This window comes from Diceros bicornis, chromosome 8 (genome assembly GCF_020826845.1).
Source record: "Diceros bicornis minor isolate mBicDic1 chromosome 8, mDicBic1.mat.cur, whole genome shotgun sequence".
NCBI classification, from domain to species: Eukaryota; Metazoa; Chordata; class Mammalia; order Perissodactyla; family Rhinocerotidae; genus Diceros; species Diceros bicornis.
The window spans coordinates 71,249,653-71,267,999 of record NC_080747.1 but is presented as its reverse complement, the minus strand read 5'-3'; the positions used below and the strand labels follow the sequence as shown (position 1 = coordinate 71,267,999).

The 18,347-nt window shown below is 44.1% G+C and overlaps 1 protein-coding gene across 1 annotated transcript in view; it reads right to left on the bottom strand.

Moving 5' to 3' along the window:
* Window positions 1-18,347, bottom strand: part of AFF1 (ALF transcription elongation factor 1) — a 167,984-nt gene that overhangs the window by 10,271 nt on the left and 139,366 nt on the right. Inside the window, 4 exon segments of the mRNA XM_058547459.1 lie at window positions 790-1,030; window positions 2,024-2,127; window positions 12,195-12,683; window positions 12,685-13,131. Of these exon segments, the coding sequence (XP_058403442.1) occupies window positions 790-1,030; window positions 2,024-2,127; window positions 12,195-12,683; window positions 12,685-13,131 (1,281 nt within the window).

The window sequence follows — 18,347 nt, the reverse complement described above, 5'->3', positions numbered from 1 at the left end:
TGAAAATGTAGGTTCTGACTGTATTGGGGGCTCAAAAAGATATAAGACAAGAATGTCCAAGAGAACAGATAATCAACAAAACCAAATTCTCTTAGTCAATACACACACCTTCCCACCCACCCCAGGTTAACAGGAAGAGGAGAACTTATATTTGAGAAAATGGATAATTTCTTCCCATTATAACCAATAATGAAAGTATTTGAGATCAAATCTCCAAACCAAGAACTAACCAGAGTAACCATTTTTTACTGCAAAATACCTGACAGAAAATCAACACAGAAATCTATTCTGATTTTTCCCCTTTGAACCACTTTAGGAAGAATAAACCGACACCTAAATTTTCGTGTAACATTAACTATCTTTTACATTCCCTCTGAAAAGTAGAACTTTAAACACAAATAATTCATTACTGTCTTAATAAAAGTGCTGAATAGGGGCCAGCCGAGTAGCACAGTGGTTAAGTTTGCACGGTCTGTTTTCACGGCCCGGGGTTCACAGGTTTGGATCCTGGGCTCGGACCTATGCACTGCTTATCAAGCCATGCTGTGGTGGCGTCCCATATAAAGTAGAGAAAGAGAGGCACAGATGTTGACCCAGGGCCAATCTTCCCCAGCAAAGAGAGGAGGATTGGCAACAGATATTAGCTCAGGGCTAAATCTTCCTCAAACACAAAAAAAAGTTCTGAATAGCTCTGAAATACCATCATTAGGAATTGATCTTATTTGAGAATTTAAAGTAAAGATACACCAATATAGTCCATTTTCTACAACTGGTGCTTCCCATACTTACTTTGTGTTCTGTGGAGCTTTCAGAGCCCTTCCCCTCTGCTTTTCTGTGCTTGGGAACGGAAGAGTCTTTATGGCTGCCCTTGGTACTGCTGGCACTTTTGGCAGGGTCCTGGCCACCGAGGTCTGCTTCCCGCCTTGGCTTCTTTTGTGCAGGCTTGGCTGGCTTCTGGGAGGATGAGGACAACACAAGTTGAGGAGGAAGCATTTCCTTCTTTGAGGGCTCAGAGGAGGGCCTGGGTGTTCTGGAAAGAAACATCAAGCAAAACTAAGTTAAAGCAGAACATGAACCACATAACTTAGCTGTTTAGTTATAGGGACAAAATGGCTGCTGACAAAAGATTATCACAGAACATGAAATCTATTTTTGTAGAAGGGACAAATTTCAGGGACTTTTTGATCCCTTTGAAAAACCTAATCCTATCAATGAGTAATAAATGAAGTTGTATAATTTGTCGCTAAGCTTGCAGAATCTGCCAATGCTCCTAACTGTACCCAAGCAAGTTGGTCCGTATTAGCTGCTCCCCAACCTGTACCTTTCTCTACAAGCAGGCAAGCTCGGCTGCCACCTTCTCTCCCACCCTTCACATCTGACCCCTTCCCTCTCTCTCTCTCTCTCTCAAGTCTCTGTTGGCTCCTACATGCACTTGTTTTTGCCAGGTCATTTTGTGAGGTGATTTCCTGAATCAATCAGACAGTGAATAACAGTTACTATTTATACCTTATACTTTTTACACCTTCCTGGAACTACCCTCTCCCCGGGCAACGCGCACAGCGAGCAGCCCTGCAATGCTTATGCATTTACTTAAAAGAAGAGCACTGAACCCAGGCTCCCAGAGGTCAAGAGCTGGCTCCATCTGCCAAGAATTCTGTGACTTTGGACAAGTTATTTTCTCTCTCTGTGCCTCTGTTTCCAATTCTGCAAAGTAAGGATAATAATCGCGCCTTTCTTATTTTTATATAAAAATCCCTTTAGAAATAAATTAGTTCTAGGTGTTTAGGAAATTTCCTATTGTTAAAATGCTTTTGATAAATCCAAGTTTGCTGCCAAATGACTTGTTAATTCCTATAAGGTCCTCATGGATGAAAGAACACGAAACAAACTTACATCATCAAAATGGGCATGAACGAGTTTGTTCATCCACTCATTCTACTGCAGAAGAAAATCATCTTTGCCATGTCAAAGACCCAAGAAGGCTCAACCACCTTTCTGGGCTGCTCCTAATCTCTTTACTCACTTTGTTTTAGAAGATTCTTTGTGGGAGGATGAAGACGATGCCTGTGATTTGATTTCTTTCTCCAGTCTGACTTTCTTGCTATCATGGTCTCTTTCTGCTTCACCCTATTATTGTAGTATAACAAAGTACACTGTTACAAGCATAATTGTACAGACAAAATAGAAAAAACATACAGCAAAGGCAATGAGCATCATTAGGCTTTTGGAGACATCTATACACACATGGCAACCTTGTAAGTACCAACAGTGTGTGTGTGCTTGGGGGCGTGGAGGAAGCAGATAATCTGGATCTGATGTGATTTTATTGAGACAGATTTTTGCATGAAGAAGGACTATTCTTCATACCCAGGAAAGGGAGGATCTCTAAGGAACAGCTGACAAGAATAAATAATAGTCTTCCAACACATCATTGGTGTTTTTCTAAATATAAAAGAATCAATAAAACACGTGTATTCACATCAAGTAACAACAGATGACTTTATGAGTAAGTTTCCTCCTTTTCTTTCGAAAGAACCATCCACTGACACCCACTGATTTATTGTTTGTATAAAATTAGGAGTAGAGTACGTAAGCTTAGTTTCTTTTAATGAAAAATAAACATATTGTTGGTAAAGAAACAGGCTACAAAATCCTCTTTCCATATATCTTACAGACAGGACTAAAAAGACAACAAAAGAAGAATAGTGTCTTTGAGATTCTAGCTTTTTTTCCCTCCTCCATTGATACAATTTTCTCTCTTTAAAAAAAATAATGTTTTTATATTTCTCTCTATATAAATGGAAACATGTATTGTTTTTATTTTTCAAAAAATTTGATAGAAAATGAAGGATTGTGAATAAGATTTTAGTGTGAGAAAGGCGATGAGAAGAAGAGATGTTCAATTCTACAGGAGTTATGTACCTCAAAAGCATTTAGTTTGTTTATACCAACTAAAGTGTGAGATCAATACATGTAATCATTAAGAGAACACAGAATTCTTTATGGCAAAAGTCTTTTTCATGTTCTTGGGCTCACTTGTCAACATGTGTGAGATGACAGAAAATATATACATTGGTCTCTGCCCCTGGGTTCTTGGCACAGAGCTCCTAAAACCCTTGTAATTTCCTAAATGATAAGAACACTAAGAGCATCTCTTATTCTAATATGTGGTCTTTGACCCCAATTTCTGACACACAGCTCCTAAATCCCCTGTGAATTCCTAAACGATAAGAGCACTAGGAGCATGTTTTGTTCTAATGAGGCAACTCTGGGTGGGCTCCTGGATGGGGGCTGGTCATCAGAAAGACCAAGCTGTGAGCAGAAGCTTGGAATTTTCAGCCCAACCCTCCATCCTCCAGAGAGGGGAGAGGGGCTGGAACTGGAGTTAATAACTGATCCAGCCTATGTGAGGAAGCCTCCATAAAATCTCAATAGTAGAGGGTCTGCAGAGCTTCCAGGCGGATGAATACGGCCACACTGGGAGGATGACGTACCCAACTCCACAGGGACAGAAGCTCCTTTGCGTGGTACCCTCCCAGAACTCGCCCTACATATCTCTTCATCTGGCTGTTTATCTGTATCCTTTATCATGTTTTTTTTTTTTTTAACTTTATTTTTTTCCCCCAAAGCCCCAGTAGACAGTTGCATGTCACAGCTGCACATCCTTCTAGTTGTTGTATGTGGGACGCGGCCTCAGCATGGCCAGAGAAGTGGTGCGTCGGTGCGCGCCCGGGATCTGAACCCGGGCCGCCAGCAGCGGAGCGCGTGCACTTAACCGCTAAGCCACGGGGCTGGCCCTATAATATCCTTTTACAATAAACTGGTAAACAGTTGGTAAACTGTCTTCCTGAGTTCTGTGAGCCACTCTAGCAAATTAATGGGACCCAAGGAGGGGGTCGTTGGAACCTCTGATCTACAGCCGGTTGCTCAGAAGCACAGGTGACAACCTGATCTTGCAACGGGCATGGGGCAGGAGGTAGGTGGTGGCAGTCTTGTGGGACCGAGTCCTTAAGCTGTGGGATCTGACCCTATCTCCGGGTAGATAGTGCCAGAACAGAGTTGAATTCTTGGACACCCTGCTGGTGTCCACAAACCTCCACACATTTGGTGACCAGAAGTAACAGAAGTAAAGTGTTTGGTGTGAGTAGTAGAGGAGACTCAGAGGACAGAAACAATAGGAAAGAACTGGGTTTTTCCCCTACGTAGGAAGGAAAAATCCGAGTTTTTCCTTTACAACATGTAAATATGTATACCAAGTTTACAAAAGTCTAACATGTAGACTCAACGACTTCACGGTGGCCTCCTTCCCACTGGACTGGGCTCACATAATGACACGATGGGAAGGAGGAGCCACTAACTCTCCAGCAAGTGACAGTGAAGTGACAGGGGTGAGGCCTCCCGTTAATTCTGATGCACATTTAGAATGGAACTACCCCAAAAGTCAGTTCATGAGACAGAAGTCTGGGACACCACCAATCAGTCTAGGACAATCCCTCAAAAACGTGAAATCCTCCCTTAAAGCCTTGAAAGAAAAAAAACACTCTTCAAATGAACTGACTGGGGGAGACCCCGGTTTTTACCACTGTCTCTCACTGTTCCCTGAATTTCTCCAACAAAAATGAATAAATTAAGATAAGTAGGCTCACGCTCTGCCAGATGCTAATGAGCAGCCTGGCGCGCTCAAGAGGGGGATAGAGAAACACGCCCTCCCTTCCCCGGGCGTCCTGCAAACAAGTGTGCCTGAGTGTGCACTGCCCTTCACCCCTCAAACGCCTCTGGAAAAACACTTTATTTCTTGTTTCAAAATGGGTCATTGAAGGTGGCTTATAAAGATACTTGTTTTTAATCTCTTGGTGTGCCCACAAGTGAGAACATTAAGAAGGGAAAATGTGGGTAGAGAAATTAAACCCCAGGGAAGGTTTGCAGTCGCTAGTGGTCCATTCTGCACCGTCCCGCACACCCCACTCCAAGAGCCACGTGTGCAGGGAGCATTTCGACACAGCTAGTCCAAAGTGACACGTGATTTCAAAGACTTAGTGCACAAAGGGAAATGTAATAATTTTCATATTGATTAAATGTTGATGTGGTAAATTTTATATCTATTAAATAAAATTATTAAAATTACTTTCACTGTTTTTTCCTTTTTATATATTTTAATGTGGCTACTACAACAACTAAAATTACATGTGGCTCACATTATATTTCTACTGGACAACGTCTTTCTACACACTTTCCTAGAGGTGATCTGCACATTGGGCTCTGAACTTCAATTAGCCAAGGCGAGGAAGGAATGATAAAATGTACAAGTTAGATAAGATAAAAACAAATCAGCTGCTTAGAAAGATAACCATTCACTACAGAAGACTGGAGAAAAAATATCTTGAGGGAGCTAAGGAGGAAATGACACGTGACACAAGCACATCCTAAAGGCTCGACTGAAATGCAGCAGGAAATTTCACACAGCTGTTTCTCGTCCTCCACACAGCACGGACCAGCAGGAGAATCCTGCAGCACAACTCAGGAGAAATGACAGACTCCGGCACATGCTGGGAGAAGCCTGCTGGGGCTCTGCACAGCATATAACCCTCCATGCAACAAGTCATAATGGAAACACTTGAGAGAGACTCAATATTGGCAGAGAAAAAAGAATACACTGGAAATGACTGGGTTAAAACAGGGCCCTATTCCTGGGGTCTCCTCCTCGTCACTAAACCTACTGTGTCCAAGAGGCTCTGCCACTAACAGGCCCAGTGAATCTCTGCAGCTTTAGATTAAAGGCCGCACAACTGCCCAGCGAGCACTCCAAGAAGATGGAAATTCATCTTTGGGAGAAGTCAGAATTTTCTCAACTATCCAGACAGATATTACCTTGTACATGAAGAAGTTAGTAATATATACTTTTTAAAATGGAAGGTATTTCCAGGCCGTTAATGACACATAGGATAAGTCCCCAGGGGAAAACTCAGCATAAACCATTCACAAGGGTCCTTCCTAAAGAAAACACCAAACTCCAGAGGTGGAAGGAGAGTTAATTTTTGTTTGTATATCTTCACTTAGGACATGCTAGTTATGAATATAAACCAAAGTGGTAGACGTTATAAAACACCCATGAAGATAAGATTCATAGTGAGTCAGTCCTCACACACTGGTTACAACTCTGGCTTGTGCCAATCGGTGACTCAAGAGAACACCAAAAACCAAGAGATCACCAAACACCACCTTCAACACTGGTGTTTAACAACTGTGTTGGCACTTACTGGAATAATATGCTTAAACGGATAGGTAGCAACTTAGAAGCTGATAATATTCTGTAAGCTAGAAAGTAAGCCATCAAACCAAATAAAGCAAAAATCCCCTTCTGTCGATTCTGCTGGCTTCACTGAGTTCCGGCCTGGGGCCTGAGGTTAGTGTGTTTGTACATTATGCACTTGGAACCCTGTCACCTTCTGTCTGGAACAGTCACAGAGGCTCCCCCAGAGCGAGCACTCACTAAGTATGTGTCAACTGGCATGGAAATTAAGGTTTGCAGCTGAGGGGCACAGCTGATGTCCCTGGAAGCAGGACTGCACTACAACTCTAAGAGGACAGCTTCAGCAAAGGGCAGTCCTGGGTGGCAGGAAATGCAGACGTGAATTCCAAGACTGGAAAACAGGAGGCAAGGAGTTCTCGAGATTTTTCTGGGTCAACAAGCCATTTGAAAATGAGATGTGAGTGATGCACTCTCTCTTCAGGAGGAAAGAGGAGTCTCCTTTACCCTGTGGCTTATCCACAGATCAACTCCCACTTCAGGGAATCCTGCCTAAGTTCTGGATTTTGGAAGTCCCCTTTTTCCAGAAGGAGAAGGGTCTCAATGGTGCCTGCGTTGACAACAAAAGGAGGCTGCCAGCTGCCAACCTGGTCCTAATAGACTTGCCTGCTTTCCTTAACCTGTCAGGTCAGGCAGCCTCGGATTATCTGCCAACTGCCGCTCCACCTCCAGAGCGGAGCGAAAGGGCAAGCATGAAGACCATAAAAGAAAGAGATGGACTGTGCTAGGCCAAGACCTTTCTGGAAGAGACCACCTCCGGGGCAGCCTGGTGCCTGCCCCCGCACCTGGCTCACCCACTAGGTGCCTGCAGGTAGCAGGCAGAAATGAAGGCGACTTTTTCAGAACTGACACTCATTTGGGGCCATAGAGTTTCCAACAGGTGGAGAGACCGAGTCTACCAGGAACTTGGCTGTGATGGGGAGAACGAGGGGCATCTGAAAGGTAGCCTAAAATGAAGGAGCATGTGTGGGGACCCTGGGGTGAGGGGGTGGGGGCAACGGAGGCACCGAGCCAAGGATGGTAGTCTAACTGCCAGAGTCATACACCGATCTTGAACTGTGACCTCGTCATGCCTCTCTCCAAGAACTCCCCCAACAGACACTTTAGCGCAAAAAAAAAAAAAAAAAGTGTGAAAAAGAAAGATCATTGGCCTGGGGGGCGTGAGCACACCTGAGCTCCAGACCCACTTTCGCTAAGCAGCCAGGTGACTTCTGAGCCTTTCTGGATCTCAGCTGTAAAAGGAAGCAGATGAACAGGTGACCAGAAGGTCTCAGCACTCGAATCCTAAGGCTCTATCATCTTCTCCCACAGGAAAGCACGTGAGCTTAGAGCACACAGAGCAGAGGAAAAGTGGAGAAGCAGCCTTTCAGGAAATTCAGGGACTTTTCTGGGATTTGCCTCTGCAGGAGGTTTGATAAGAAGATGACACAGCAGACACCAAGTCCAAGCCAGCACCGAGAACAAGGGTGGGGCTTACAATGAGAAGGCAGGTTAGACTCACTGGGATAAGTACCACAGAAGAGGAAAATCAACCCACTTCTCTTCTCTTTGGTGAAGGAATACATAGGCATTAGAATGGCCTTAGAACAGCTTTAACTACCACATACACATGCTTACAGTGCTCTTCTTAGGGTAACTGACAAGCATGTAGAAATGAGATGTAAGTGGCTTTAGGAAATTATAAGGGATGACTTCTCAAATCCTTGATTTTGAAGAATAATAATTGGGAATGTTGAACTGGAGAAACAACTAAGAAAAGACAGTCAGAGCTTGGACGGAAGGGAAGGGCTGAACCAACCATCCTCAAGCAAGAACAATGCACATGTTCCCACCACATCCCATAACTTCACTTCCTCATTGCTCAGAACACACATAAATGATGGCTCTGACATTTGTTACTCAAAGTGTCTAAGTTTCTTGGTCAGTAAAGCAATTATTTAGAAAAAGGAAATGACCTGAATAAATGGAACCTCCCTGTTCCATTACTTGTCTAAATGACTGTTTAAGACAGTCTAGCATTTTATTTAAAAGGTAATCTATAAGACTACTGAATTAAATGAGATATCTATAATAGTGCCTATAGGGGCTGGTGCGGTGGCATAATGGTTAAGTTCATACGCTCTGCTTTGGCGGCTCGGGGGTCGTGGGTTCGGATCCCGGGTGCAGAACTACGCACTGTTCATCAAGCCATGCTGTGGCAGCATCCCACATACAAAATAGAGGAAGACTGGCACAGATGTTAGCTCGGTGACAATCTCCCTCAAGCAAAAAGAGGAAGATTGGCAACAGATGTTAGCTCAGGGTCAGTCTTCCTCACCAAACAAAGGAAAAAAGTGCCTACAATAATGCTTAGCTCACGCATAGAGCTCTACGTATGCCTGATGTGTTTTTAGAATATTCTCAACTGCACTGGCCTGACTCTATGGTATATTGTGCTTCTCAACTTCAAATTTTCTTCCAAATCTGGAAAACATAGGCTTGGTTTAAAAATTATATAAAAGAAAATATAAGTTGTATTTTAAATTCTAAACTGTAATCAGGTTGAAGAAATTCTGTAGTCTATGCAAGGAGCACAATGTGAGTTCATGCCTATCTACTGTCACAATTTTCTCTACTTTTCCTCAGGAATTGTCCCCTACCCACTCCTTTAGAGTAGTAAAAATATATATATATGGGTACATTGCTATAGGCACCATATTTGACGGCTTCATCGCAGCTGTTAACCACCGTTAACTCTTTATGCTCATCTTCTCACACGTTTAAGTCTGAAATAGCTTCAAAGATCTGTTAACCCTCTGAAAATATTTGCTACTTTTGTGCCAGGAGAGGGACAGGTCTCTAAAGAAAAACAACTCAATTCCACTGATGTGAAGGTGAAGGATCATGCACATTCTTCCGCTGCTCTCCATACATCCTCAGAGAGCTTTTTCTAGTGTTCACACTAAAAATGAAGAAAATGAACAAGTTTTCACTATCCAAATTTGGGGAACAGCGCCCAAGCTTAACAACTTGACAGCCCTGCCTCTGCCCCGGGGCCCAGGCCATGTGCTGGGCTGCCCCCGGAGCAGCTGCGCTCATCAGAAGGCAAGAGCCACGCTGCCCTGAGCAAATGGAGTCCGGGTCCTGACAGGAGAGGGCGGCAGCCTGCCCCCGCAGAGAAGGACCTGAGGTTAATATGTTCAATATTAATAATACCTGGAATCCAGCAGGAAGTAAAACCAAATAATGTATAATTCTCTGATCATGAAATAAGTATAACTGGCTGATTTTTATATTTATCCGAAAGCCTCTAAGTAACGTTTCTAACTAGTGACATACTTTAGGCAAGGAATTCCTGGTTGCCTAGATCCATGATGTCTAAACATAGCACACTGGAGGAATTTCTTGATCCAAAGAACTAGCTTTTATACCAACTTGGCCTCTTGACAAGGCTCTGTTCCAGAGGTTCCCAGCCCCCTACACATTAGGATTGCCTGAGGATTCAGAAAACACCAAGGAGGAGATAGGGAGTGGGGGGTGGAGCACATCCTGCCATCGGTACTCAAGGCTCCCAGGTGACTGTAATGTGCAGCCAGGGTTTGGAACCACTGGTTCCGACTCTGATCCTGTGAGTACCACAGTAGAGACGCACACTGTTCCCAGAGCCAGATCTCTCAGCTGCTTGCCAGAACTTGAAAGCAAGCACGCACTTGACTAAGATGAAGGGGTCATTATTTCTCCATCCTCTAAACAGAAAGATAAACAAGCTGCCCTAGTGGAGCGCAGCCAAGGGCTGGGAATGGCTTTTTAGAGGGCACAGTTCATGTACTCAACAGGGAGAGCTGAGTTTCCCTTTTTGGAGCTGCAAGCAATGCTTCTAGATTTGCACCAGAGAAGGGACTGGAGAAGCCTCCAATTTCTAACATTTCCACCTGGTTAGGAAGCATTCTAGAAGCTAATACTTCTCCCCACTCCAGCTAACACAGGAAGTTAGCAGTGCAGACTAAACAAGACCATGGTGGCTGGGGGAGAGGCGGTCAAGATTTCCCAAGAGGAGGCAGAAACTGAGCAGATTTTTGAAGTTTTCCCAGGTACATTAGACGCAGGTACCTTTTTCCTAGCCAGGTCCATCACAGTTTCCTCCATAAAGTTCTACACCTTTCTCACACACACAGTGTTTGAAAAGTTACCTGGCATGAGAATATGCCCTCTTCTAGCTGAAACAGCACTGTCAATTAGCACTTGATCCCACGGCAACTATGGTGGCAACACACACCCTTGTGTCTCATTTGACAAGGTTCTGGAGAAAACAGTCGCCCTTCACTATTTGGTAAAGTCATGTTATATTTTTAACCTGGTGGAGTAATCAGTCGAATCACAGACATGACAGCAGGCTTCGTGATCTTTTTGTCCTTGTTATTCTTAGCTCAACTTCCAACTGAGTAAAGGTTTTGTTGTGTATTTACTAAGGGGGTTAAAAATTTTATTCCTTCTCAGCAGGGAAGAGTTGGCCCTTCTTATGCTTTTCACTCTGAACCTTGGGCACGTTGGCTTGGGAATGCCACCAGGGAAAAACTCACTTGTCTTTCATCATCAAGCAGCAGCAAAAAAGTATATCAAAAGCTCATTGATTCAGAATAAAGGAAGGAAGGAGATTGTCCAAGAAAGTGTTACCTCCAAGTAACTGAGGGTCTGAAATAACGCAGGGATTTTTTTATTTTTTTATTTTTTTTTTGGTGAGGAGGATTGGCCCTGAGCTAACATCTGTTGCCAATCTTTCTCTCTTTTGTATGTGGGATGCCACCATGGAATGGCTTGATGAGCAGTTGTATAGGTACACGCCCGGGGTCTGAACCCACGAACCCCAGGCCGCCAAAGTGGAGCACAGGAACCCAACCATTACGCCACCGGGCTGGCCCCCTTTTTGTTAATTTTTAACTATGTTCACTCCTTCAGTGAAACTTCCAAATATTGTGATAAATAAAATGACAAATTTTCAATACTTCACAATGTACCATAGCAGCCTATATTACATAAAAAGATGAGAGGCCAGCCCCATGGCTTAGCGGTTAAGTGCTCGCGCTCCGCTACTGGCAGCCCAGGTTCGGATCCTGGGCACGCACCGATGCACCGCTTCTCCAGCCATGCTGAGGCCGTGTCCCACATACACCAACTGGAAGGATGTGCAAGTATGACATACAACTAGCTACTGGGGCTTTGGAGGGGAAAAAAAAAAAAAGGAGGAGGATTGGCAATAGATGTTAGCTCAGAGCTGGTCTTCCTCACAAAAAAATAAAATAAAATAATGTCCTAAATATACTTTTAATAGCTCTCAAACTTTTTTTATAATGTTCTGCTTATTAGTAAAAGTCATTAATGGAGGTTACAAATTCTAAATCTGGTGGTTTCAAACTAATGAGGTGTTAGGTGGCCGTGAGTTAAAATATGGATGTAATATCGGTATTAAAAAGATCATACTACGGGAGTAAAATTGTGTATAGCAGTTCTTGCAATAATTCAGAATACTAACATTTGGATTCACGTAAAGTTTTAATTTCTAGGGCAAAACCTAACAGCCAGGTGGTAAATACTACCAACGTTACCAGAATAAATAAAAATGGATGCCTAAATACTATATTATTCTAAAACAAGATATCCTTTTCAATGACTGCCTCATCCTTTTTCGAACTAGCAAGACTGTGAAGGAATCCATCACTTGTTAATGCCTGCCCACCCAGTGGGAAGCATCCGGTCCACAGCCAGAGAGCCAGGCTGATACAGGAGTGAACCCAAAGACTCTCAGCCTCTCCTAAGGCAACCCAGGCTTAGAGTCAAGGGCCAAAGGCAGCCCCCAGCCAGCAGCAGGGCCTTTCCACGCTGTAGAGGGAGGTCAGTCCCTCACACTCACCTTTCTCTTTTTGGCCAACTTGCTTGAGTTGTCTGCGCTTCTCTTCTCAGAGTCGAGCTTCTTCCCTGCCGGCGGCTGTCTGTCTTCTGGCTTCCTCTGGCGGCTCCCCTTCCCAGGCGGCTGGGGTATCCGAGACAGGAGCTCGAGGGTGATCTTCACCATCAGGGTCTGCGGGGGAGGAGTGTCCCTGAGCGGGGAGAGCAGCTTGGTGTCCCTCGGAGGCACGGGGAGCTTGTCCTTCCGGCGATCCTCCTGGACCACCACAGCCCGGCGACAGCCACTAGTCCTGCCGCCGCCGCGGGGGGGCCCCTGGCTCTGAGTCAGGGGGACGAGGGCGAAGTGCTCGGGGCTCCTGTCCTCCACATTGTCCTTCGTGGGCTCGGGGCCCGGGAGCGCCTTCGGGGGGGCGGGCGGGCCGCTCCGGTGCTTCTTCCTCTCGCCGGGGGCGGGCCCCGCGGGCCTGGGCTCCCTGCCGTCCGCGGCGCGGGGGGCGCCCTTTCGTCTTCACCTTGGGCTTGTCTTTGGCAGGCTGGTCTCCAGGGCCGTGGGGAGGGGGGCCCGGCTCGCTCTCCACCTGCAAGCCCGCCCGCGCATCCGCCGGCGCGGGGGCCTTGCCGGACTTTCTGGGTTGTTTGGTTCCAACAGTTTGCCTCTGCGGGGGCTCCTGTTGGGCAGGGGACTTCTGAGAGCTCCTCTTGCCTGCGTGGGGGCCCTCGGAGGGGAGCCGGGGAGCTTTGCTGGAGCTTTTGGGGGCAGGATCTTTGGATTCCGAGTGCTCGTGACCGGCGCCGCTGCCGCCACCGTCGCCCTTGCCCTTACCGTCGAGGTGGCGCGGCGGGGGCTCTGCGCCCCCCAGGGCCTCTGGGGGCGCCGCCGGCTGGCTGACTTTGGTCAGCCAGTTGTCCAGCTGCCATTTGTTTGTTGTCGGAGGCTCGGGCTAAAAAACAAGGAAAAAGAGAAAAGTGTTAGCTGACCGATGATGATAAATTTCTCTTTTGTGTTAGTCACACCATCCTACAGGACTGTGGGTGAGACGCAATCCTTCCCAACCTAATTATTCAGGTCCTTTTTATCTCCCTCGAATTACAGGTCAAATTCTATAACAACTCTTAAAACAATCTTCCCATTTGTTTTTGTGCTACAGGAATTTTGCTGTAGCAGATATCGACTAATAACAAACCATTAGATATTCACCACTGTAGCCCACTGACAACTGCAGAGAAATCTTTGTAACATAAATAGCTTGCTCTAAGGGTAATTACAGTATAATTCAAACAGAACTGACACATTATGGCTTGTAAACTATTCTATCAGAAAATAACAGGGAGAAATGAATAAAAAGAATCCTTTCATCAAGGATTTTCAGAAAAAGGCTAATGAGTAAACTAAGTCTTAGTGATTACCGATGGGTTTCGTGCTTTATCCTTTTTTGACATACTTTTCCATTGAAAATGAATTTGTTCAAGACTTCATTTCTTTTATCTACTTAAAAACATTATAAACATTTATACATGATGAGGTTTTTCAGTGTATCACAGATATATGTATATATCTGTGATGTGATTTTCAAATTTTATACCTTGGTAAAAAGAGTCAAGTGAGGTCACATTAGCCAAGCATTAGTACCACTTGAATTCTTTAAAAATCAAACATTAAATCTCTTGTTACAGGCAATCTGGTCTGAAATAACACCTATTTTTCTAAGAAACATAAGGAGGCTCCAGAGCACACAATTAAGAGCAGCAAGATTACACTGATTATCTGTGAGGAAAGCAGCCCTGTGCTAACATCTGCCAATCTTCATCTTTTTTTTTTTTGCTGAGGAAGACTGGCCCTGGGCTAACGTCTGTGCCCATCTTCCTCCACTTTATATGGGACGCCGCCACAGCATGGCCTGCCAGGCAGTGCGTCGGTGCACGCCCGGGATCTGAACCGGCGAACCCCGGGCCTCCTCAGCAGAGTGCACGCACTTAAACGCTTGCGCCACTGGGCCGGCCCCTACACTGATTATCTGTACAACTGATTTTTCAAATAAACAGAAGTTCTTAACTTCTGTTATCTTAACTGTTTAAATCTTTGTTGCTGACTATTGATGCATCCCACCATCTCTCTCCAACTAGGCTACTAGATCTTATAAACAGAATGATAGAGATGGTTCTATCTCCAAATGCTACTGTTATGTCTTGCATACAGTGGTACACATGAGATACTTGAGCATTCCTGTAGGTATATTACTATACCTGTAAGTTTTATGCCATATAGAAAAATATTAGTGTCTCATAGAGTAAACAATGATCATATATTTTTATATATATCACTGCCCTTCACATGCTACATGCTTACATGCTACATGTGTTTAAGATCCATTCTGACAGGTGGTTTGTATGAATGAGTAAATCATATACACAATGCACCAGGAAGTTAATTGAAAGATAGTCCACATGGGATTTAACTGATTAGAATATGGGTAAGGAAATCACTGCAGTAGGTGGATATTTTATGGGGAAGATTGCTAACAATTTTCCCAAATGGAAGATCCCAAATAATTCAACTCTATAAAACATGCAAACTTAATACATGCAAGATATGTGGATATAACGTAAAGGCTTTTTGGCCAAGAAAAGGTTAGGTAATAAAATGACCAGGTAGGTAGTTTGGGCTTAGTGTGATTGTAACAGAATAGAACTAAGAGGAACTTTAAGGAACCAGGTAGGATCATACTTCAGCCAGAAAGAGAGCTGCAGAATTCAGTTTTTTCTGCCTACCCCATATTGCTGCCTAAGACAACCTATCTCCTTTATAGCTCCCTTCACTTACATCAACCCCATGCCCATGCTCTCATTGGAACTTCAGAGGAGGGAGGGAGGGGAGAAGGAAATCACTCTGACGTGCCAGGCATTTTGTCAGAGGTAATCTAAAACGGTATTCAATGTTCTCACAAGACAGGATGATTGTTAAGGGCAAAGAAAAGATTAGCAGACAATACCTACTTGTCAAACATTATTTCCTGCAAAGACTTGAGGGTGTGGTAATACTAGTGATTAATTGACTGGGGGACAAGGCACTAGAATGTATCACTTGCCAACCACCTCAGGAACCAAACCCTTCAAAAGCCCTTTCTCAAGAAAGGTATGGATCTCTCTCACCAGGGCCATGTTTACCTCCGCCCTCCCATCACTGACATGCTCCACAGAAGAGTATTTATGCAGGAACCAAACACGAAAGTCATTCCCGGTATAGATAACATCTGCTTCCCCACCCCACCCCACCCCACCCCCACCCCAAAACAGGGCAGTGTAAGATACATTTAGCGGTCCCTAAAGGAATGTCCTGGTTACAGAAATAAAACACATTTTCTTCCACTGCAGTCCTAAAAATGTCCAGAAGGGAGGTGTATGGCCCAATTGCAGGGTATTGAGTTGGTGTGCCCAGACAAGGGGAGAGGGTAGGAGCAATGCTTCTAGCATACCCACTGTAAAGATGTAAAATGGATAAAATTCCTTTAAGGTCAGATATTATGCAGGCATTGGGATAGGGGAAACTTTTACACAAAGGATTGATTAAAAATATTTTGGGGCCAGCCCTGTGGCCTACTGGTTAAGTTCAGCGCACTCCACTTGGGTGGCCTGGGTTTGGTTCTCGGGTACCGACCTACACCACTCGTCGGTCGTCATGCTGTGGCAGCAACCCACATATAAAATAGAGGAAGACTGGCACAGATGTCGGCTCAGGGCAAATCTTCCACAGCAAAAAAAAAAATTTAAAATGAGTGCAAGTGCTGGACAGGATCAAGGTTTGGACTTGCATTTCTTCCTCTGCCTTCCCTGACACCCTGCCCCCTGCATCCCAGTGCGGGTGCAAACCAAGCACTGCACATTGCAAGTGAAAAAACACGATTCATTTTCATTAAGTTTTTTTTTTTTTTGGTGAGGAAGATCAGCCCTGAGCTAACATCCATGCCAATCCTCCTTTTTTTTTTTTTTTTTTTTTGCTGAGGAAGACTGGCCCTGGGCTAAATCTGTGCCCAACTTCTTCCACTTTATATGGGACGCCGCCACAGCATGGCCTGACAAGTGGTACATCAGTGCACACCTGGGATCCGAACCCTGGCCACCAGCAGCGGAGCGCACACACTTAACCACTATGCCAAGGGGCCGGCCCTCACTAAGTGTTTTAATAAAGGTTTAACGATATGTCCCTTTACCTTTCCTAACTTCTCAAATTGGTACAAGTTCAGTATTTTAGAATGAATTATGATTTTTAATGAAAAGTTTTGAGTTATGCACTATTTTTCTTTTAGTAAAACATCATAGTTGTGAAAGAGGATGAGTCTAAAAATTAAAAGAGAAAAAAGAAGAAAGGAGAAAAGTAGCACGTTGTAGTAGAAAACAAAGGATTCCGAGTTACATGGCCTATGGGTTTGAATCTCAGGGCTGCTACTTCCTTACAGGCGAAAAGAAACCTACCAAAGGGGTTCAGAACAGCCTTCCCCAAGATTTCCACTTTGGCGTGTGGAATATTTTGAGCTAAAGGCAATGGAGACCCTGCTGGCTCAAGATAAACTTTTATGTCTCCCTTAAAGAATTTAAATGGGGACCTTGTCTATAACAAGAGTTATTACCAGAAACACCATTTTTATGACCGATCTGTATGGCAGGGCAAACCTCTAACTACTGAACATCTGCTCTTCTCATTGTCCTGTGAATTACCCCCCTTCCCTCTGAAGCCCCATGCTCCTATCCCATTTTTTAGCTCAAGATGTCATATATACCTCATTTTACCTTTCTGTCTCTGAACTTCTCATGTATGTGGGGTCTCTGACTCTCTCATGTATGTGGGGTTGCCATACATGTGCAATTAAATTTGATTTTCTCTTGTTAATCTGTCGCATGTCAATTTAATTCTTTGACCAGCCAGAAGAACCTAGAAGGGCAGAGGAAAATTTCTTCCTCCCCCACAGTTGGCATCATCAGCAGGATAAACTTCCCTGGCTGGACTCTACTCCCTCCAAGGCTGCTGCAGCTGAGAGATCCTGGGACATCTGACAAGCACTAGCAGAAGGTAAGAGTTCTTAGCCCATCAGGCTCCCAGATCTCTGCCTGCTGCAGGGTCTGTTGGAAGAGAGGGTGATAAGCAATTTAATTCTTAGACCAGCCAGAGGAACCAAGAAGGGTAGAGAAAAATTTCTTCCTCTCCCACACTACCAACCTTCTCGGGTTGATGGAAGGTTAAATCAAATAATTTATGAAAAAGTACCAAGAGCCTAACAGTCAATCAACCAAGGAATTTTACTACCAAAGAACCAGACAATGAATAGTTCAGAAAACTAAGCAGATTCCTGAATAACCAAGAACAGAATCATTTTTTTCTGAACTTTACTTAAGCAGTAAAAAGGTGATGTGTCATATATTTTGAAAAGCTGAGATTTACATTTTGATTCACACTATAAAGCAGACACTGAAAGCCGCTTTTCCCCTAGTTCACCACCAGCCTACTGGCATGCACATAACCTTCCACATCTCTTGAAGATCACTGGACTACTTTGTCAAACGAATTTAAAATGGAGCCATAAAAAGCAAATTTCTCAGCATTAAAAATCAAAGGGGGCCAGGCCAGTGGCGTAGTAATTAAGTTTATGTGCTCTGCTTCAGCGGCCCAGGGTTTGCAGGTTCAGATCCTGGGCTCGGACCTACGCACCGCTCATCAAGCCATGCTGTGGCAGCGTCCCACATACAAGATAGAAGAAGATGAGCACAGATGTTAACTTAGGGCCAATCTTCCTCACACACACACAAAACATCAAATAAAGAAAAGGGTGAGAAAATTAAAACTAGTAACTATGATCTCTTATGGAATTCATGTTACTCTCAGCACACACAGGAGATTTATAATAAGACAAGTATTTATTTTAAAAGGAAAGTAGTTAAATACTCTGGGGAAAATTAAAGGTTTAAAATCTAGACAGAGACAAAATATTTCTGGGGAAGTCAAGCCTCAGTACATAACATACAAACCATACCCAAGTCTAGATTTGCACACTGACACAAACGTACAAATATAAGCTTATTTAGTAAGGCGATTTAAAAAAATAAAGTAGGATGGGAACATTTTTCATCTAAGAGTCTCTAAATCTATTACAGTAACCTCTTGAGC